A 22,747-nucleotide genomic window follows, 5' to 3' on the forward strand; every position below is an offset into this window, starting at 1 on the left:
TCACATACACACATCAACTCAATAGTTTGTATCAAGTCCACAAGAAAAACATAATTAAATGGAGAGTGGTTAACCGTTGCACGCACGAGTGGTGGCAGAACCTAGAGATTGGGGAGGACAGGCATCAAAGACCACAAGTTTATTTATTTTGTTATTCCATTTCACTTTTTTTTCCAGACAGGGTCTCACTCTGGCTGTGTCACCCACACTGGGGTATAGTGGTGTGGTCACAGCTCACTGCAGCCCTGAACTCCTGGCTCAAGCGATCCTCCCACCTCAGCCTCCCAAGTAGCTGGAACCACAGGTGCATGCCATCATACCCAGCTAACTTTTGTATTTTTTGTAGAGATGGGGTTTCTCCACGTTGCTCAGGCTGGTCTCGAACTCCTATGCTCAAGCAATCCACCCACCTCAGCCTCCCAAAGTACTGGGATTACAAGCGGGAGCCACCACTCCCGGCCTACAGTTTTAACTAATGTGTTAACAATACTTGATAAACTGTAAATACCTTAAAATAGTTCCTAGCTTTCTTTTGTACCTAAGAATATAAAACAAGTCAATGGTTAAGTTGATACTCCCTACAGTCCATGGCAAAGATGTGGAGAAACTGGGACCCCTGTTCACCACTGGTGGGAAGGTAATGTGGTATGGCCACTCTGAAAACAACCTAGGCTTCTTAAATCATTCCATTTACTCAGCTGCTCATATAAACTTACTCAACTTATATGACTCCTAGGTCATCTACTGGAGAGAGCTGAAAGCACATGTTCCTTTAACAACTCACCTGTACTTACTGCAGCATTATTCATGGCAGCCCTAAACTGGACACAACCCAAACGTGCATCAACTAGTGACAGAGAGAGAAAACGTGGTGTAACCGTAAGATGGAATACTGTCCAGGAACAAAGGGAACACACAGCGACACACACTGCAACATGCATGGACCTTGAAACGTTACGCTAAGTGAGAAAAACAAACACGTAAGACCATGTATTATGATTCCACTGACACGAAATGTCCAGAAAATGCAAATCTACAGAAACCAGAAGTAGATTACAGGTTGCCTAGGGATGAGGAGAGGGGGAAATAGGCAGTGATTACCAACGGATGCCAGGGGTTTCTCTGGGATGATGGAAATGTTTTAAAACTAGATTGTGGTGATGGTTGCACAACTTAGCTAACTTATTTAAAATCAGTGAATTGTTTATGGCATGTAAATTATGCCTTACAGTTGTTAAAACATATATACATACAAAAGAACGTGTGCTGAAGCCCTTGGTAGCTATGAAGTGTTAAATCTATGTTCCGGTTTTCTTTTACTTTCTTGACTTCGGAATGGAAAAGATGACATCAGTCCATTAGCATTATGAGAATGCAGAATTTTGCTATTCAATTTCCTCTTAAAGATAATAAAGGAACACGGGGGAGGGAGGCATGCAGGGGAGCAAATAAATCTGCTCTTTCCTCATTACAGAGTTCAAACTGGGTCACAGCCCTATTAGGCTTAACCACGCAGAGCTTACTTATTACTGCTTGCTGCCGGCGGGGGCAGTGCTGGGGCCTGGGAACCGGCAGAGTCCAGTGAGGCTCATGACCATGGCCCTAGGAACACAGGACTTTTAGAATGGGCAGACCCAAGCCAGACGCCTAGGCTAAGCATGATGATAGGTACTCTGAACAATTAGAAAATGACACTACAGAAACTCTTACCTTTAGCTCATGTAACCTAAAACCTTACACAAGTCACTTAACTCCCAACTTTAAAGTTAGGTTTTATTTGTTAAAGTCACTATCGACTTAATTACACAAAATGAAAATACCAATGTGGTAAGCAGGGAGCCCATGCCCAATAATCTAAGACGAACTTTCTTGCACCTTTTCTCCCAACTCCTGATGAATTAACTCTTGCCAAGTACCTACTAAACTCACTGCTTGACTCAGTGGGGTCAGCTCTAGCAGCGAACCTCCCAGGTCTGCTCTACAGGCCCACCAACCACCCTTGTCTGTCTGACAAGGCACGGAGCCATATCCAGCACTGTTGCTGTGGACAAGGAAGTAGCAACGGGCCATGTCTGCAGTGGCTGTGGGTTGACAGTATCTGTTAACAGAAGGCTGGAAGGAGCAGGGGACACTAGCATATGTAATGGCCTTGGCTGGGAAAATGGGTCATGGGCGAAGGAGAGCAAGGACAAGCCAGAATTTCTGACCATCCAAAGCCAGGACGCCAAGAGTGCCCCAACCACAAGACCACGACACATACACCAGGTGCAGCAGGTGAGCGCCGTAGACCATCTTTTCCTCCCTGTAGAAAAGCTTTTGAGAATGGTTCTAGCTTAAACAAAAGACAAAGATTTAAGTTGATGGAGATCCCAAATATAATGATTTGATTTTTATAAATTATATGATTGTACTAAATCACATGTACCCTAAAACTATGTATATCTATTATGCACCAACAAATAAACATGAAGCTAATAAAGTAAAACAGTTCATTGGCCTAAGGGGAAAAAAAGGTTTTGAATAGGAAAGCCAAATAGTAACAAGTACATAAATGATAAGAGGGCCAATCTGATAGAAATGGTTGGAATTATTTTTAGCTGAAGTCGATAGGATGAAAATCTAACCTTACGAAAAGTGAAACGCTGTGGAAGAGTAGAGGAAGCAGGAAATCGGAAACGCTATATTTATCCCCTCCCCTCCCACCATCCCCTTGAGTATTTCCTTTATTTTGAGAAGAAAGCAATAAAATTATTCTCCCTCCTCTCAGAGACACTCTGGCACACAAACCAGCCAAAGGCCTCATGGAACATGGGGCCACATGCTCAGGCCCAGAGTACAAAACCACTGCCATCTCTTGGGCGGTCGGTACTCTGTGTGGCACAGGGGTCACACAAATACCCCATCTAGAAACGGCTGTGGCCAATGACCAGGTGGCGTTTCCCTAGGCCTAGGAGATCCCTGGTCACTCTCAAGGCTGAGGGGAAGAACAGCACAGCCTGGAGAAAACAATGAGCATGTTCCCAAGGCCTCCCGGAGGCAGTGCTGCCAGTGGCTGCTCGCGAGCTTGCGGCTGAGCTGCTGCTCTCTGTTGACAAAGGTAAGGATATCCCAACAAGGACATGGAATAAGAAAAATGACTGGTGGCATTTTTCTCATGATTCATTCCCATCCTACATTCCTCTCATTCCTGACTCTCCAATTAAAATAAACTTCGCAAGGAAAAGCGGGGATCAGGTGGGGATAAACAGCAACCTGCCTGGATGATAGAGCCGGCTGGCTGATCTAACATTTGACATGAATATTATCCGACATAAAAACATAATGTCTTTCCCCATAAAAAATTCAAGCATGCTCATAATTTACAGGGCATGTGGAGTTTCAGCCCTTAGCAATTAGGAAGCCAGCATCGGTCCACTGGGCTTTATCCAATGACCCTTTTAACTACTTGAAAATGATGTCTGATTATCAAGTAATGTTATGGCTTACCTATAAAACTTCTTTTCAAAATATTGATCGTTCACTACATAAGCAAGGCCTTTCTGAGAAGCCTTTTTAAATCATGCATAACCCATTACTCATAGCTGGGACAAACACTGGACCCATTTCTTCAGTGACTAAGTGGGTTTCTGTTAGTAAGTCAGCGCTCAGGGAAACTTATTAACTATCCAGAGCCAATTCCACACAAGAATAATAGTTACTGTAAACTCGGACCTCTGTAGTTGCTGGGAGGCGGGGGTCAGGGGAGATCTCAACACTTGTTGTTGAAAGCTTTCTGGAATTCTTCAGTTGCTCAGGACATCAGCAAGCATTTTTGTGGATAACCAGACTTTTTGTAAATTGAGCTCACAAAGACGTCAACCAAAATCAATAAAACAGCTCCGGTGACTTCAACCGAAACTCCCTTTGAAGGAGCCAACTGGAAACTTCCAACAGAACCTGAGGCAGTATTTGACTGGAGCAGAGTGGCCCCATGGGGCAGCTTCCTGGGCCAGCCTGGGAGGCAGGTGCCCTCTGCACCTGTGGCTGGGACCCACTAGAGAAGTGACTGGGCCGCTTTCCCAGTCTTAATGCTGGGGACACTTCAGCTGGTCCATATCCGCCACACTGATGTTCCAAACGTGCCCTCACCGCCACTCTTCCTGCAGCTACACTTCCTGGTCTGTCCTATCAGTTCTCAGGGGCATCTTCTGTTCCCATAACACACCACAGATGACAAATGACTTTAAGTCTGAAAACAGTACTGGAAAAGCCCATTCCCCAGTAATGTTAATAACTACTGTCTGTGACCCATGATCCAGGGGCAGCTCTGGGCAAAGTGTTCTCCCATGAAGTCTGTTTTACAGGTGAGGAAACTGAGACTTAGACAAGCTAGTCGATCCAGCATGAAAAAGCCGGTGACAGGCAAAGGTGGGATTTCAATCAGTTTGTCTGATCCCAAACCCATGTCGTTCCGGACTGTAGCGGGGAGAAAGGTCCTTTAAGATCTCAATTTAACCCTAATAGCACAGGAGACCCACAAAAGTTCTATGGAAAAATAAGTTAATGGAAACCACACATGTTCTGGGAAAGGGGGGAAATGTGTCCATCCACAACAGACAAACATTATTCTTGCTAAGAAAACTAAATCAAAACACTTATTGGGAAGTAAAACACTCTCAACAAATTAACTCTTTCCACTGAGCTATTGTTAAAACAGCTACTTTATTTTGAGTGATTTCTAATATGATATTAAGACAGACAATAATGAACTGTCTTTAAAAAAAAAAAAAACCCGGGCGCGGGGGCTCACGCCTGTAATCCCAACACTTTGGGAGGCTGAGGCGGGCGGATCACGAGGTCAGGAGATCAAGGTCATCCTGGCTAACACAGTGAAACCCCATCTCTACTAAAAATACAAAAAAAATTAGCCGGGCGTGGTGGCGGGCGCCTGTAGTCCCAGCTACCCGGGAGGCTGAGGCAGGAGAATCGCTTGAACCCAGGAGGCAGAGGCTGCAGTGAGCCAAGATCGGGCCATTGCACTCCAGCCTGGCGACAGAGACCCCGTCTCAAAAAAAATAAGGATGTATTCCCAAATATGCTGGCAACAGTTTTTCAGAGGAAAAACCCCCACTAAGAATACCACAGAGGTACTTTCTTTTTTATTCTTAATCTTCATGTAAATGACATAGCTCACCCTCTAGACACCTGGAAGATCATTTTGAAGAGAAGGAATGACACTGAAGTCCACACACATTTAGAATACGCCTCCTCTCCTTTCTCTGTAACAGTGTATGATCTCAACACAGGTTTGACACACAAAAAAAGCTGAGACAAAATCTACAACAATCACTTGTGATTACTCTCTTCTCCCTCCCAGTGAAGAATCTGAACCCAAGAGCAAGAGTCCTGTAGCAGTGTCTGATTGCTTCTCTTGTATGACCTTGAACTACATCAGGGGTTCCCAAGAAAGTGAGTATGAGGTTAAGCAAATCTAAACAGAAATAGTCCTTCTTCGCCTACTGTTCTGGAGCCGGTGTGCTTGCTCCACCTTCACACTTTCCCCTGAGCCTCTCCCTGAGATGGCTCCTGATGACAGTGATTCTTGCATGAAACAGGGCAGTTCTCCAGAAACGAAGGCGTCGGTCAGAGCGTGAGTCAAGAGTCAGATGCACACAGCGATGTAGCTTCAATACAAGACGGGAGACTGTGGTCACACAGCAGGCCCCAGTCCAAACCTGCCCCCTGCTCAGAGGCCAAAGGCCAATGAGACTGTTTGTGTGCGCACATGTGCGTGCTTGCGCGCACACACACCCACACAAGCTACACACACTGGTACATCACTAATCGTCTGCTGGAAGACACTTCAGCATCATTTAAATTTGTCTTATGATAATTTGATGCTCTGTGATTACGTAATGCTACTGTTGACCAAGTCATTAAATTAATCTTCAATAAAGACTAAACGATGCCGGGTTCCTCAAGGCAGGGAAAGGCAGGTGCCATTCCCCAGAGCCTTTCATTTCGCTAAGGAGGAGGAGAGGAAGCTTTCTGCAAGTCTGAATCAGCTCAGTACTTGCCTTTTCTTGCCACCTGCCCACCTCAGTATCTGCCAGTTGTGTTAGAGAGAAAATATGTCTTTTTCCCTAAGCCATACTATTCCTACTCACTTTGCTCTGCCAGTAACACAGAGAGTTCTGGGGCACTAAACTCTTCACAATCCAAGTTCAGTATTAATTTTGTCAATACTGTTTCGGGGAATGAGGGTAGTCTGATCTGGCCTATGAACAAATAGCCAAGTCAGGCAGACTACAGAAAGAAAATCTAAAATTGTAACCTATCAAGGTATGAATATGTATAAACATGAAAATCAGCTTTGCATTTTAGAAAACAATACTAACGTATGTATTTACAAATACCAGCACAGACTGGTGAAAAGCTCATTTGTGAGGGTGCCATTACTGCATTTCAAAATAAAATGTCAATTTATCCGGCCATGCTTACGTTTGATTTTTTTTTTTTTTTTTTTTTTTTGACAAGGTCTCACTCTGTTGCCCAGGCTGGAGTGCAGTGGCGCAGTCTTGGCTCAACTGCAACCTCCACTTCCCAGGCTCAGGCAATCCTCCCACCCCAGCCTCCTGAGTAGCTGGGACCACAGCCATGCACCACCACACCTGGCTAATTTTTCTATTTTTAGTAGAGACAGGGTTTCACCATGTTGCCGAGGTTGGTCTTGAACTCCTGAGCTCAAGCAATCCACCTGCCCTCAGCCTCCCAACGTGCTAAAACTATAGGCGTGAACCGTCACGCCGGCCACCGTCACGCCGGCCACCGTCACGCCCGGCCACCGTCACACCGGCCACCGTCACGTCGGCCACCATCACGCCGTGAACCATCACGCCGGCCACCATCACGCCTGGCCACCATCACGCCGTGAACCATCACGCCGGCCACCATCACGCCTGGCCACCATCACGCCGGCCACCATCCACGCCTGGCCCACCATCACGCCGTGAACCATTCACGCCGGCCACCGTTCACGCCGCGCCCACCGGTCGACGCCCGGCACCGTCACGCCCGGCCACCGTCACGCCGGCCACCGCACGCCCGGCCACCGTTCCACCCGGCCACGTCGACGCCGGGCCACCGTCACGCCGGCCACCGTCACGCCCGGCCACCGTCAGCGGCCACCGTTTTCACGCCGTGAAACCATCACGCCGGCACCGTCACGCCGGCCACCGTCACGGCCCGGCCCACCGTACGCCGGCCACCGTCACGCCCGGGCCACCGTCACGCCGCCACCGGTCACGCCGTTGAACCATTTCACGGCCCGGGGCCACCGTCACGCCCGGCCACGTCACGCCCGGCACCGCTCACGCCGGCCACCGTCCGGCCGGCCACCGTCACGCCCGGCCACCGTTTCACGCCGGCCACCGTCACGCCGTGAACCATCACGGCCGGCCACCGTCACGCGCGGCCACCGTCACGCCCGGCCCTATGTTTCTTTTTTTTCGTTTTTAAATAATATTTTCATGTCACAGTTGCTTCGTCTGTAACAAACATCACAAAAATGTCAAACAATCTGTGCCTTGTAAAATTCACTAATGTAACAGGAAAAGCACAATTTCACATAAACCTTTGCAGTGAACACAACTGTGTTACCACAGAATCCTTACCTGCTCTTTGGAATGACTGATTTCTCCAAATCTGACTCAGTTTACTCCTAGCCCAAATGGAAAGGTCCTCAATAAGCCAGGAAACGGCCCTCCCTTTGGACGTGTGTCTAGTCCACAAAAGATGGCCTTCAGAGGTATCATCTTGAGTCTCCCAGACCTTTCCCTGTCTCCCTCAGTGTCTGTGCCCCACAATACAGTAAAGCCACCTCGACACCTCTCTCCTCACCTGGAACCCAAAGCAGCTTTGCCTCCATGCTTGCGCAGGCAGACAGCTGGAAAAAGCCACAGGAGACCCAGGCTCTAGTTTCAGCCAGCATGCAGGCCTGGGAATCAACACTTCTCAGGGCCTCTGCATTCTCACACGTAAAACAAGGTCTTGAATTAGAGAACTTGTGAGGCCTTTCCCAAAAATCACAACTCCTGCCTTGGACAGCTTCCCAAATGAAGTGCTCAACTGGAACTTCAGGTGTTCCTCCGGGGCAATCCTCGCCCTCCTCCTTCTCCTTAGGACCAGCACACGCATCTATGGAGGACCTCCAGTAGCTTTCAAACATTCTACTCACGAGCACACTCCTCCAGGTGCGGGGGTTATAATCTTCCGGTTATGTTAGACAGCTTCTTGCTGGTGATGACTTTATTTTCTCAAGTTGCCTCAACTTTTCAGTTCTTCCTGATGGCCTGTGCAGCACCATGGTACCAAGATGAGATTTCCACAGGTCAAAAGCACTATGTTCTCTTTAACATTTAGAAACTCAACATGACCAAGAATCATTTCAGAGAAAACAATCATTTCACAGAAAACGAGAGTGCACTTTTGTCATGAAATACACTGCAACACCGCAACTGTGTTTAGCAAAAGGGTAACAGGTAGTGGAACCCTCCTTTAGACAGAAAACTTCAATGTGCTGATGCAGGACGTGGGCCCGATCTTAAGTGCCTTTCAGTTAGCTGGGTATTTGCAAAAGCTCCAACAGTCTTTAAAGGAACTTCAAATTAAAACTGAACAAAAGAAACAAAATCAGTGACTTATTGCATATAAAAAATGATGAAAGATGATCTAAAATGGAGCTTTGCTGGAATATAAATCTCATCAACAGCCTGACCACCACCTAGGGAGCTTCCAATTTGGAGAAGGGACAAGGATAGTTTATTATACTGTCATGGACAAAATGAAGAGAGTGGCAACTGAAACAATACAGTTGCTCTGAGAAACACAACTGGTTTTCTTGAATAAAGCCAAAAGACAGGGAATAAACATACCAACTCATAAAAGTACCGTTGCTATACTTGCTGCTGGCCGGAGAACAGTTACCGGAAAAAAACAAGCCTATTTTTTTTTTAACATCTATAAATAAATTTAGGAATGTTTTCCTGTTTCTCTGTCACGGAGGAGAAAAAAACAAACGGATGGCATCGCTATCTACACGCCATCACGTAGGCAGCCTTCCACCGCCTTCTGTGAAGAGGTGCCTTAAGATGCATTAAGTATTGAGTACCAGCTGCCTTGGAGAAGTCCCCTCACTAACTCCCACAAGGCTCTGACAGGCCCGTGTCTGCCCTTTCACAGGATGACACGCGGCACACAGTCACGTGGAGCCAGCCTCGGAAACCAGGTCCGACCGCCCAGCGCCTGTGTGCTGCAGCCCAGAGGCAGCGAGAACCTCTTCACGACACCAGCGTACTTCTGCAGGAAACAAGCTGCGCGTCATCAGACACAGTTCCACAGAGGACAAGAACAGGATGCTACAAGGACAGAGAGGATTGCGAGTCACAAGAGTTGGGAGAACAAAAGCAGGTTGCTCCAACTCCAACTGACGCATGAAGATTCTAGGCTCAGTGACTCATTTGGGAATCTCGTGTGAGACATTCAGATTTCCCACTTAGTGGGCCAACGCCTTCTGGTCTGTAAAAGTGGAAGACAAGAGCAGCATTAAAGTATCCAGACACTTTCAAATCCTCTCAAGAAATAAAACATTAAGTACAAGAAAGCATGTTTGAACACCCACCAGAGTGGCTAAAATAAAGAAGTCTGACAATTCCAGGAGCTGACAAGGAGGTAGAGAAACTAAAAACCTTAAACACTGCTGGTGGAAATGTAAAATGGTACAGCTAATTTGGAAAACAGTCTAGCAACTTCTTAAAAAGTTAAACATATACCTGCCATATAGCCAAGCCATTCAAGGCCTAGGTATCCACCCAAGAGACACGAAAACATACGTCTACACAAAGACAGTTACACCAGTGTCCACAGATGCACTATTCTTAATAGTCAAAAACTGCAAAAAAAAAATTCGAAACGTCTCATAACAAGTAAGTAGATCAACAAAATGTAGTATATATCCATACAATGCAATATGACTTTAAAATAAAAAGGAATTAGTGATACATGCAACCCCACTGGAACTCAAACTTTACAATGAAAGGAGCAGATTCGGCAGACTGAGTAGTGTATGATTCAATTATATGACATTTCTAGAGAAGGTAAACTATAAACCAGAAAGCCAACTAGTATTTGCCTGGGGCTAGGAGGAGGAATGGGGATTGACCACAAATGGCCACAAGGAACTTTCTGGGGGATGGAAATGTTCTCAAACTGGATTGTGGTATCAGGTACACAACTATAAGCATTTCTTAAAACTCAACAAACTGTGGGTGAATTTCCTGGCATGCAACATATACATGACATATAACTCAAGAAAGTCATGAAGAGCAAGCCTCCGAATCACCATCTTTGCTGTCTATGGGGGCACTCAGCAATCTTTACCTTTGTCATCAGGAGTAAATGTGGAAGGCACAGTCACACACTGCATCACATTTCAGTCAACGATGGGTCACATAGACAACAGTGGTCCCATAAGAATATAACATTGTATTTTTACTGTCCCTTTTCTATGTTTAGGTATGTTTAGATACATAAATAATTACCAATGTGTTACAATTGCTTGCAGCATTCAGCACAGTAACATATTGTGCACATTTGAAGCGTAGGAGCAACAGGCCCTATCATCTAGGTTTGTCTAAGTCCACTCTATGACGTTCTCACGACAATGGAATAGCCGCATGAAGCACTTCCCCGTAACCAAGTGATGCCTGACTGTAGCTTCGACACGGAAAACTACAGCTCACATATGTGTGATGGTTAGGGGGAGAACACAGAAACCACTTGTATACAAACAGGACCCAGAGGCACATTCTGCTTTTCTCCTGGATTCTTTCTGCCATTCCTGTTTAACGTCTCATGCCCTTCATACCTTTTTCTCTTCTTGGACACCAAATTAACGGTAGAAAATTGCCACAGAAAATTAATAGCATGAGCTTTATGATTTGTAGTTACAAGTGAGGCCACATAAAATGACTACTGCTACCTTATGTAAGAAAATGCCAGGGTCGGGAGTGGTGCTCAGGCCTGTAATCCTAGCACTTTGGGTGGCTGAAGCACAAGGATTGCTTGGGGCCAGTAGTTCAAGACCAGTAACATAGACAGACCCTGTCTCTTTAAAAAAAAAAAAAAAAAAAAAAAAAGGCTCCCAGCTACTCAGGAGGCCGAGGCAGGAGAATCACTTGAATCCAAAAGTTTGACCTTACAGTGAGCCATAATCATGCCACTGGACTCAAGCCTGGGTGACAGAATGAGAATACGTTTCAAAAAAAAAATCACAAGAGAAGGAAACTCTGAATAACTCTAGAATTTAAAGTTACCATCCCCAATTCTGAAACATTTTATTTTGCCTTGAAACCAAAGGTTTATAGTGGGCCTTGTGGGGAGGAAGCTTAATGCAAGTAAAAGGAAAAAAGAGTGAGGGTAAAACGGACTGAACCAAGTTCAGAAGTAGCCTCAACTTGCTGTGGCACTTTGATATCACATTTATGAGCCAAAGATAAAGATTAATTTCTGAGGCCAGGCAAAGTGGCTCATACCTGTAATCCCAGCACTTTGGGAGGCCAAAGCAGGCGGATCACTTGAGGTCAAGAGTTCGAGACCAGCCTGGCCAACATGGCGCAACCCTGTCTCTACTAAAAATAGAAAAAAAAAAATTTCATAGTGAGTATGTGCTTACGAAGACAATCTGGATTTTGAGAATACGAATTATGGTATCCTCGATTATACAAAATAACAAGAGTTGAATGAAATTGAACAAATATTTGCATCCTGCTATCGGCCTGAACGAGGGCTCATGGACAATGAAAATAGCCCAAAGTGATGACTTCCCTTATAGAGATCCAAACTGCTCCGATACCTACTGCACTTTCCTGCACCTGACACAGGTCTGATTCAATTCTGTCTTCTATCATGTAACAGTGTTCTACATCTAACTATAAACTCTCCTCTCCCACACAGTTTTCTACATCTAACTACAAACTCTTCTGTTCATCTCGGTATTCTCTATTGCTGACTCAGGGTTTTTTCCATGTTGTGAACATCAAACAAAAATTGTAAATTGTTTGAAGAAATATAGAATAAGAAATGTGTCATGCACAGAATAACCAACAGTATTACATTTCTGGCCTTGGGTTTCCAAATCAATTTGATCCACAGGTGTCAGCAGGACTTCTATAATAGGTTCCAGCTTTACCTGTGAAACATGGACGAATTTTTAAAATCATATATTCAAATAAAGACACTAACACTATTTACAGATACATCAATCACACCCCTATCTGTGCTTACAAACCAGGTAAAAGCACTAAAATGGATTCAGTTAATTCAATTACCTAATTTCCCACCATAACTTCCAGCCTACATGTGTCAAGTGTTGCTTTATCAAAACAAAGACCAGGCACGGAAACTCTAGTCCAGGGTAGCCTCGGGTAAAAATGCGTCGTATACTCATATCTTTAATTTGTGCTATGCTGGTGTGGCTTTATTTATCACAGGATGCTCTGTAAGTGATCTTTGATATGCTGTGTGTTTTATCTCCCCCATGGCCAGAAATGACATCTCTCATGTCTCTTTGGTATTTTCCAGCAGCCTCTTACGTGGGGGCTTGTGTACAATAAATTCAAGAAAATGTACTGTTGTTCAGGCTGACTTAGGTTTTCAGCAATCCTCATTATCTGAAAAAGACAGTACTTTTTTCTAAGTGTTTCTCTATGCACATATAAACTGAAATCACGTAAACCCAGAGTTCCGAGTGGGGAACTAACACAACAGGCAAGAGTGTGAGAAGATGAATGGAGATGGAATTTTCTAGGTGAGCTACTTCAGAAAGCACCACCCCTTCAGTCCAGTGGTAGTCCCCCATGAACAGACGCAGAGAGCCTGCTTACCACATGGAGTCAGGAAAAGGTTATTTACTGTCAGGACACAGAAGACTCAGTGGGTAGCCACTGTCTACTTTTCACAGACAGAACATCAACTCAAGTTCACACACTCATAAAATGAAGTACTCTTAAGTTTCTTTTCTTTTTTTTTTTTTGAAACAGGGTCTTGCTCTGTCGCCCAGGCTGGAAGGCAGCGGAACGATCTAGGCTCACAGCAACATTTGCCTCCCAGGCTCCAGGGACCCTCCACCTCAGCCCTGGAGGAGCTGGGACCACAGACGTGCACCACCACGTCCCGCTAATGTTTGTATCTCCACCTCAGCCTGGAGGAGCCTGGGACAGGGACCCTCCACCTCAGCTGAGGAGCGGACATGGGACCCTCCACCTCAGCCCTGGAGGAGCTGGGACAGGGACCCTCCACCTCGGCCCTGGAGGAGCTGGGACAGGGACCCTCCACCTCGGCCATGGAGGAGCTGGACCACAGACGTGCACAACCACGTCCCGCTAATGTTTGTACCCTCCACCTCAGCCCTGGAGGAGCTGGACCACAGACGTGCACAACCACGTCCCGCTAATGTTTGTATTTTTTTTTCTAGAAATGGGATCTCACTATGTTGCCCAGGCTAGTCTTGAACTCCTGGACTCACGCCATCCATCCATCTTGGCCTCCCAAAGTGTTGGGATTACAGGCATGAGCCACCATGCCCAGACAGTTTTTGTATTTGGTAGAGATAAGGTTTCACCATGTTACTCAGGCTGTCTAAATTTCAAAGTTTCTAACAACAAAACACTTTAAAGGATAACGAGATAGTAAAATAATACATTTACATCACTTCATATACATCTTATTTCACTTCCTATCTACTGTGAGTAAGCAAAACAAAAAAAAGTTATTCTCATTTTACAGACAAGGAAAATAAAGCTCAAAAGCCAAGTGACAACAGGGAAAAGTAACCCACAACGAGACATATTAAACTAAAATTATTGGAATGTATAGAAAAAATCTGGGTGTCCAGGAAAAATGACCAGGTCACTCCAAGGGAAAGAGATGAGACCAGTATTCGACTTTATGCAGGATGACAATGGAGTAACAGACTTCAGATAATTAAATTTAAAAATATGAACCAAGGATTTCTTATTTAGCTGACGTGACCTTCAGGTATAAACAGCACAAACTTAAAACATGCAAAAAACCAGGGACCACAAGTGCCCTAGGCTCTTCCTGAGACATCTACTAGAAAACGAGCTTCAGAACTGACTGAAAAGACATCAATCTAAAAGCAGATGATGAACATTAAACATAACCCGCAGAATTAAAACTAAGTGATTTTATAAAGGGTACAGCATAGTATGTAATGCCTATATGCTCTGACATTGTAGACACAGTCCAACCATCAAGAAGGGAATCATGAGGAGATTATATGGAAAATATAATCGGCCAGCTGACTGTCTTACAGGTATTTACAGAAAATAAAAAGAAAGGATAATATTTCAAGTCACCTTTGGGAGGCCGAGACGGGCGGATCACGAGGTCAGGAGATCGAGACCATCCTGGCTAACACAGTGAAACCCCGTCTCTACTAAAAATACAAAACTAGCCGGGCGAGGTGGCGGGCGCCTGTAGTCCCAGCTACTCGGGAGGCTGAGGCAGGAGAATGGCGGGAACCCGGGAGGCGGAGCTTGCAGTGAGCTGAGATCCAGCCACTGCACTCCAGTCCGGGCGACAGAGCGAGACTCCACCTCAAAAAAAAAAAAAAAAAAAAAAATTTCAAGTCACATGATGGAAAATAAAGGGAGGAGGGGGAAGAAAAGGTAAATGACTGATTTATCTCTCACAGCAGGGAATCAATACACAAGAGCAGAAAAAAAGTATTACGTCAAAGTAACCATTAAACCAAAAATAGAAGCCTCCCTGAATATCAAAAAAGGACTTTTCAAAAAATCATAAAACTGTGGGAAAAACTTGAAGTCAAACATATTGATTTTATCAATTATTATAAATGGGCCTAACTGGTCTACTGAATAAAAGGATTTTCAGAGGAAAGCAAAGGTCACGTGACAAACTCAAGGGACACGTGATTAGGTGGCGCAGCTGGGACCAGGATAAGCTCTGCAGGAATCCAAGCTCTCTTTACAGAAATCACCGCCCCCATCACTGCCCCCTCCAAAAAAAAACAGGAAAACTCTACCAAATATATTTTGATGAAAACCTCTATAATTAAAAAACAAAATTAAAAAACACCTGAATAGTGAAAAAAAGTTTTTTAATGCAATAGCCAGGTATGTGTTTATAAAATAAATGCCATTTGTGGGATTCATTCAATTCATTCAACAAATACTTACTGAGGCTGCATGTGGCCAGGCCCTTTCCTAAGTGTTAGAGATTAAAAGCTCGAGTATAACTCTTCTGTGGGCACAGACTCTGAAATGGAGGGAAATATATGTTGGCTAGACTTGATACACGCTGCTGTCAGCCTCCTCCAATAGAAGATGAATGGAAACAACGGCAGGCCTGAGCCCACACAGACACCAGTAGGTGCTACTAAAAAAAAAAAAAACACACCTTATTAGTGCCATATGAGACCCAGGCACAAAACAGTAGCTCCTTAAAATGTCGATGAGAATGACTGCCAAGTAAAGCATTCTGTCACAAGAATGAAACTAATACTTCCTATAAAAGTAACTAAAAAGCCACAAAATTTTTCTCTGCCTGCCTCTCTTTTCCAGCCGAACTCTAACATTATATTTTTATATAAAATGGCTTTCATCTCTCATGGCACAGAAGAGTTGATGGCTGCTGGCATCAAACTTGCTAAAATCAATAGTAGTGTAATTATCAGCACACTTCCAAATGTTTTCAAATACATCCCGGCTGGGATTTTCCTAAATTAGATATGTGTGCTTTATGCTGATGGTCTAGGATTGTCAATAACGTGCACTAAAGAGAATTTTCAAATGTTGCCCAAAGCATTATTTTTATAGCAATTGTTTGACTTCTTTACACCTCACCCCTTTCAAAAAGTGTTTGATGCACTCTACAACATCCTAATGTCATATTGCTGTTTGTGATACTACTTTACTGGTACATTTTCATGAGCTGCTACATGTAAAGGATTTAGAACAGTGCTTGACACATGGGAAATGTTAGCTATTATGATATGAATAGTTCCAATGATTCTTTTTAAAATATGTGAATAAGTGCATGAAGGTAAGTGGATGATGATACTTTAACTTTCCCTATTATGCTAGTTAAAAACGGGAAGGAATTTTAGTACACAGAAATCTTGGAACATGTTTTTTAAACTACAGATTCTTTTTTTTCTTTTCTTTTTCTTTTTTTTTTTCCAAGTTTGGGTCTTGCACTGTCACCAGGCTGGTGTGCAGTGGCAGGATTACAGCTCGCTATAACCTCCAGCTCATGAACTCAAGCAATTCTACTGCCTCAAGCTCCCAAGTGGCTGGGACTACAGGCATGTACTATCATACCTAATTTTTACTTCCTTTATGTTTTGTAGTGATGGTGTCTCTCTATGTTAGCGAAGCTGTCTGGAACTCCTGGTATGAAGCGATCCTCCTGCCTCAGTCTCCCGAAGTGCTTGGATTACAGGCGTGAGTCACCATGCCCAGCAAAATGGCAGAGTCTTAAAAAAAAAACATCAGCCAGGCGCGGTGGCTCACGCCTATAATCCCAGCACTTTGGGAGGCTGAGGCGGGTGGATCACGAGGTCAGGAGATAGAGACCATCCTGGGCTAACAGGGTGAAACCCCGTCTCTACTAAAAATAGAAAAAATTAGCCAGGTGCGGGGGCACGCTCCTGTAGTCCCAGCTACTCGGGAGGCTGAGGCAGGAGAATCACTGGAACCTGGGAGGTGGAGGTTGCTGCACTCCAACCCGGAGGACAGAGTGAGACTTCGTCTCAAAAAAAATAAAATAAAATAAAATAAAAAATCAATGGCTAGGGAAATTAGGAAAAATAAGTAAATCTATGCAACAGATAATAATTTAACAGTATTAAATTATACAGATCAGATGTCCTTCCTGAGGCTACCAAAAATACCTTTAATCAGCAATTACTCCTTGGTCCAGCTTAAAAAAAAAAAAACCAGCAAACAAAGCCAAGACTTTGTGAAACCTCATCTAAAATGAGACCTGGGTACAGAAACTTTAATACATTATTTATTAGGGATTTACAAGGGAAAATGAGAGACCCACAAATAGGACCAAGAATCTCAACTGAGTTCCAAATATTTCAGCAATAAAGTCACAAATTGCATATTAACAGCACTGTAATTACTCCTTCTGTTTGGTTTCTTTGTAATTACTTTTAATAAATTATTCTGCCTCCCCCCATCACTCAAGTAAGTTGTCATCCAAAGGCACAATCAGTACAACACAGGATACAAAGCCACTCACAGTTAGGGAGGAAGGGATGAAGGGAGGGAAAACCGGTAGGCTGGTGCTGCAAGAGCTGTGACTCACTAGAATCCATAAAGCTTTTCTATGGAAATCAAGTATCAATGAAGCTATTGTAAGAGATTACGGCTATATAAATGTAGACCAGTTATGAATTCTCACAGAGCAATGGTACTCTCAAAAAGAGGCCAGGGCACCAACGCCTGGGAAAGCACTCAACTGCAGTGTTGCCTCCGTTGCATAAGACTGGCTGCCTAAGCCTACTATTTTGCTGAAAGCGGGGTAGTTCCTACAAAGTGAAGGAACCCTCAGCTCAGCACTCTGTAGGTTCACTCTGTGCCATTTTGCTAAGCTTTGTGTGCTGATGGCTCTGGAGTCAAGCCTACCGCAGTCACCATCTGCTCTTTTGGGTCCAAAAAAGAGCCAAATAATTTTTAGTAGTCTCAACATTCATTTTCAGAAATCATAAACTGAACATAAAATATACCTTTGTCACAAAAGACAAACACAGCAGTACTTTATTAAACAGTTTAAAATTTGCACCTACCTTTATCATTTTGAATATTAGTACTGTAATAAAAGTATTCTCTTACAATATATAAAATTTAAAAGGAACAATAAATACTAAAAAATGCATAAACCAAATTGGATTTTACATACAATTTTTTAAATCTGTGAATTATCATTTAAACTAAGATTATCATTGATTTTGGTTCAGAGTCAAGTATGTATAAGGAACAAATGAAATAAAAGTACAGTGAAAATACTCTAGAATTTAGGAATATATTATAACAAGGGAAATAGTTGTTTTTTTTTTCCCCTTAAAGATTTGGAAAACAGAATTTATCATTTGGCCTCAATGAAAATGCCCACCACATACTATAAGGTCCATACTTTTCACAACCATCCTTCTGGATCTTTATGTTTCACTCTGAATATGTGAAAGAAAATTTCAGCAAATTTTTAACAATTTGAACACTGAGAAACTCAAGAGTATTGTTTCTTGGGTTCTGGCAGAAAAGAATTATGAAGGTAACCTTGAAGTGCACTGTTGTTGGAAACCATTTGCACTGTATTCGTTGTAACTAATCCTAACAGAGAGCTGACAATCTCACCCCAGCCGAGACCACTCGCTTGGAAACGCTAATACACATAATAGCCAACCTTACCACGGCTGAATTTCCAATGATTTGAAACTGAGCCAATGAATACTCCTGATATCATCATACACGCTTACTGAAGACCTGAAATGAGGACTGTAAAACTCGCTCTCCACTTATGGTATGTATAGACTAGGAAGAGTGCTTCCTCTGAATCTGAAAATTGAAATTTTCTTCCTCTAAAGGAATCATATCCCAGTCATATATTTTCCATAAGTACATTATTTCATAAAAGACTATTCTACTATACATTCTAATCTTTAGAATATTGATAAAACGATTACTAAATCTTTATATTATATGCATATATTTGTAAAAACATTCCTTAATCTGTGATGGCACACAATTTTATCTTTGAATCAGCTAAAAAAGGTAAAAAAAGAAAAAAATGTGCGTTCCTCTTCCAAAACCAACAGCCATTTAGTGAAATCTATTAGTTTAAAAACACATAAAATTCACTGTTGCAATCACAACTGTTCATCCTGTCCTTTGCACAGCTGGCTGATCCAATCATCCTAATTGTTTTCGTGAGTTATTCATATTTTCCTTGTTTTCTGTTGCAAAATTATTCAAACTAAATGAAAGGAACTTGAAATAATTAAAAAAATGAAGAGTATCAGAATAGAAGAAAAGAAAACCTGAGGACCAGAAGTAAAAGAGGTGAGTTTTGTCACTTTAAGTGAAAAACAAAACAATATAAAAGAATTCACTCATACAAGGAGAACAAGGGCTAAAATATGAAACTAAAATAAAATGGAAATAAATGTCAGAAAAAATATGAAAAGATGCATGAGACAGAATGATGCACCTTCAGAGAGATAACAAATGTAGTCTGTTACGATAACACAGAAAGATGGCACAATTCTCTGGTGGGTGGGATGACTGGAAGCAGAAGGCGGGGAAAGGCCAGGAGAGCACTTCAAATCCCTGTATCTGCATGGTACATCTCAGTCCCCAATTTATGTTATTTCACTGTGTTATTTTAACCCACAGCTGAGCACAGGGTGAGTTTGTTTTGCTTCGCGAGTTCACTGAAAAACTCAACTAGTATTTCAAGTTGCCTCGGACTATGCCTACTACTCAGCACCTTGGAGATTTTCTTTAAGGGGAAAACAAACATCCCTGGAAGATGCCGTTCTCCGGCGTGGCTCCTTTGCCCAGCGCCCGTGGTCAGAGTCCGTCCTCTCACTAGAGCACTGTTTTCCTTTCCAAGGCAGGTCAGAAGGTTCTGCTTTCCACACGGCAGGAACACAGCCGACCCTCCTATCGGAGGAAAAAGGTTATGACCCCCAGCAGAGTTAGCACAAACGAGTTCATCAAAGTTACTCATCTAGGCTGAATCCTGAGAGAGGCCTGCAGGTGTAGACAGACCCCTGGGGGCTGGAGGCCAGGGCAGTGTGGAGGGGAGGAACAGAGGCAAGGAAAACAAAGTAGACAAATAAAAGCAACGGCTACATTTCAAATGGGCACCTACCAGAAATGACTGAGATTCATTCTATTTTACACTAATACAAACTGACTAAAATCAGAAAATACCATAGTTTTATTTTAACATAGAAGAAAGATATAATGAATGCAGGAAAAAAGAGAAACTGAATAATTTGCTTCTATTTGTGACATGGCAGACATTTTTAAAAATAACTTACTAGACGCAACAGCAAGTGAACTACATAGGCTCCTACTAATAACAGGTTCAAACCCTAGCAAAAGGTTAACACATGGACCTTGGAAAGAATACTCATGGTCACAAAGTTCAATTTCTACGTCAGAATAGGGGAAGGCCCTTGGAAATACCGCATGCTTTACCTCTACGAGCTCTGAATCTTCTTCTAGGTGTAGCAGAAGCAAAACAGTGGGCAAAGGGGCTTGGAAGTGCTGTGCAGAGCCAAAAGAAACACTGGAAACTGACAGTTCATATTCTCTGACACGACTCTGAAATTTGCTATCTTCTAGCCCTTCCTCACCTCCACCCTCAAACCTCCTCAGCTTTAAGTTTCAATCCATGAAAGGAAGTTCTGAATGTTGGTTCCAACCTACTCCATTTTCACGTTCTCTTAAAATTGCTGCCCACATTTTCCAAGAAAAAAAGTCAGAGGCAAATCTTCCCCCTAAGTTTTAACACAAAAGCTTGTATCAAGGGGAAACGGCTGGGCGAAGAACTTCATTCTCCTGCAAGGTGAAGCAATCGATCAGTCCCCCTCCTTCGCCCCACCCCCATTCTCAGGAGACCCGGTCATGGGTGTCACAGATACGGTTACTTCTAGGTTAGATTTTGGTAGTCACAACATCTAGTAATCCACAAAGATAATGGCTTCCCCTTCCTTTCTACAGGACGTTGCGCATTTTGGTAATCTTATTTTGGCTTAAAATTAACAGCTGGCAGGGCACGGCGGCTCACGCCTGTAATCCCAGCACTTTGGGACACCGAGGCGGGCAGATCATGCGGTCAGGAGATGGAGACCATCCCGGCTAACATGGTGAAACCCCATCTCTACTAAAAATACAAAAATTAGCCAAGCGTAGTGCCACGTGCCTGTAGTCCCAGCTACTCGGGAGGCTGAGGCAGGAGAATAGCTTGAACCTGGGAGGCTGAGGCTGCAATGAGCCGAGATGGCGCCACTGCACTCCAGCCTGGATGACAGAGCAAGACTCCATCTCCAAAAAAAAAAAAAATTAACAGCTACGACATATTTTTTAAAAAAAATACCAAGCAAGCCGTAATTCTTCTCCTTCTTTGGGTATTTTATGATCTCATTCATCACCTCACAAACATTTAAAACACACCTAAACCATTAAACACGACTTACCATACCATGTGCTGAGGTATGGCCAGAAAACTCAAGTCTGTTCCAAATGACAACTTTTTCTACTACCCTTCAACTGAAGTGACATATATGACCCTCGGGGGGGAGGGGGGTAAAAAAAAAAAGGGGCTGGGATCCCCCTTTTCACGCACGCTGAAAAGTCTAGCTACAAACAACCATATTCACAGGCTGGTTCCTTTTCCAGCTCTCTCAGAAGCTGCCCTCTGGTATCCTGAAGTGCACTCTGCAGCTCTGGGATCACCTTTATTCTGATGTGCTTTGTGCACATTCTCGGACGCAGCAATGCCCATACTAAGGCAACACAGCACAGAAATTGGCAGCAATGCTATCAGCAAGAATTTGGCTTCAGAATCAAGAGTGATTCATCATACATTCTAGCAGCAGAAAAACAACACACCGCTATTTTAATCCCTTGGTGGTATCAAGAATCAAAAAACAGTGAGATGTAATTAAGCAAAAGCAACAAAAATCCTATCTGCTGTAACGTTTGTCAAAAAATTATTCACTTTTACAAGTTTTCCGCAAGTCACTTGGAAAACAACGGGTTACTTACCTTATTTCATGATATATTACAATGACAAATCAAGTTTTAGTACAAAATCAGACAACAGGCAGTCCAAACTTCTGCAAAGTAACATACTGAAATTCAAAACTTAGGTCAACAAATTTCTCATTTGCTTTACAGCAAATAAAATTCCTCCTAGTGTTTTAAAAGTAATCCACTTCTTTCTTCTTCTCTCTCCATTTCTTAGATGACTCCAATTTAAAGTCTAGGTGAGAACGTCCCGCACGGAACCTAACACTGTGGGTGATTTCTTCGGAACACGTTTCATTTTTCAGAGGCACCTTAACACTGAGATAATAAACGCCGCTGATCTAAAATAATAATGGAACCCACTTAAGTCCTACTGCTGTATTTAACCAGCAAGAAACAAATCTCACGGGTTATTCTCTCTTTATGAGAATATGTAGATGATTAGGCTTATCGACCAATATTTCTACAGAATTTCCCCGTATGTTAAATCTATGGTTTATTATAACAAAAACTTTTTTAAATTCAACGCTGCTCTATTGTCATGACCAGGTCCTCGCGGGGCAGAAGCGGATTTACCGAGACCCGCACCGAGCACCGTCTCGGGAGCCCCTACCTTTTCAAACACCTCTTCCCTCTCCCTGCGCTTCCGTTTTCGGGGTCTCCGGTTCACTCGAATCCACTTCGTGACCTGAGGTTCAAAAACCACAGCATTTCAAACAAGGCGACGGGGTCCTGACGGCCGCCCCGCAGCGCGAGAACGCAGAGACCCCCGGCCCCGCCACCTGGTCTTCCCCGCGCCGTGGGAGGCCACCCGCGCCCGCCCGCGGGACTCCCGACCTTCGTGCCCGGCCGCTCCCCGCGCCGCAGCCCCGAGCCCGGCGGCTAGTCCCCGCGCCCGA

General features: G+C 43.6%; 1 protein-coding gene across 3 annotated transcripts in view; it reads right to left on the bottom strand.

Annotated features, from left to right (window-relative positions):
* The window catches only part of AOPEP (aminopeptidase O (putative)), an 83,618-nt gene extending 60,871 nt beyond the window's left edge, over positions 1–22,747 (bottom strand). The window contains exons 1-2 of one of the 3 annotated variants that reach the window (XM_017871526.1): positions 22,686–22,747; positions 22,462–22,536 (exon numbers count right to left, since the gene is read on the bottom strand). Coding sequence is in view for 1 of the 3 variants with exons in the window: in XM_017871528.1 (XP_017727017.1) it covers positions 21,296–21,298 (3 nt within the window). In the remaining 2 variants the exon portion in view is untranslated. Of the gene's footprint in view, positions 1–21,295; positions 22,172–22,461; positions 22,538–22,685 lie in introns of those variants that run through there. The other 2 variants (XR_001885474.1, XM_017871528.1) reach the window with 2 other exon arrangements.

The sequence above is a fragment of the Rhinopithecus bieti genome, unplaced genomic scaffold (assembly GCF_001698545.2).
Source record: "Rhinopithecus bieti isolate Rb0 unplaced genomic scaffold, ASM169854v2 scaffold_6063, whole genome shotgun sequence".
Classification (NCBI taxonomy): domain Eukaryota; kingdom Metazoa; phylum Chordata; class Mammalia; order Primates; family Cercopithecidae; genus Rhinopithecus; species Rhinopithecus bieti.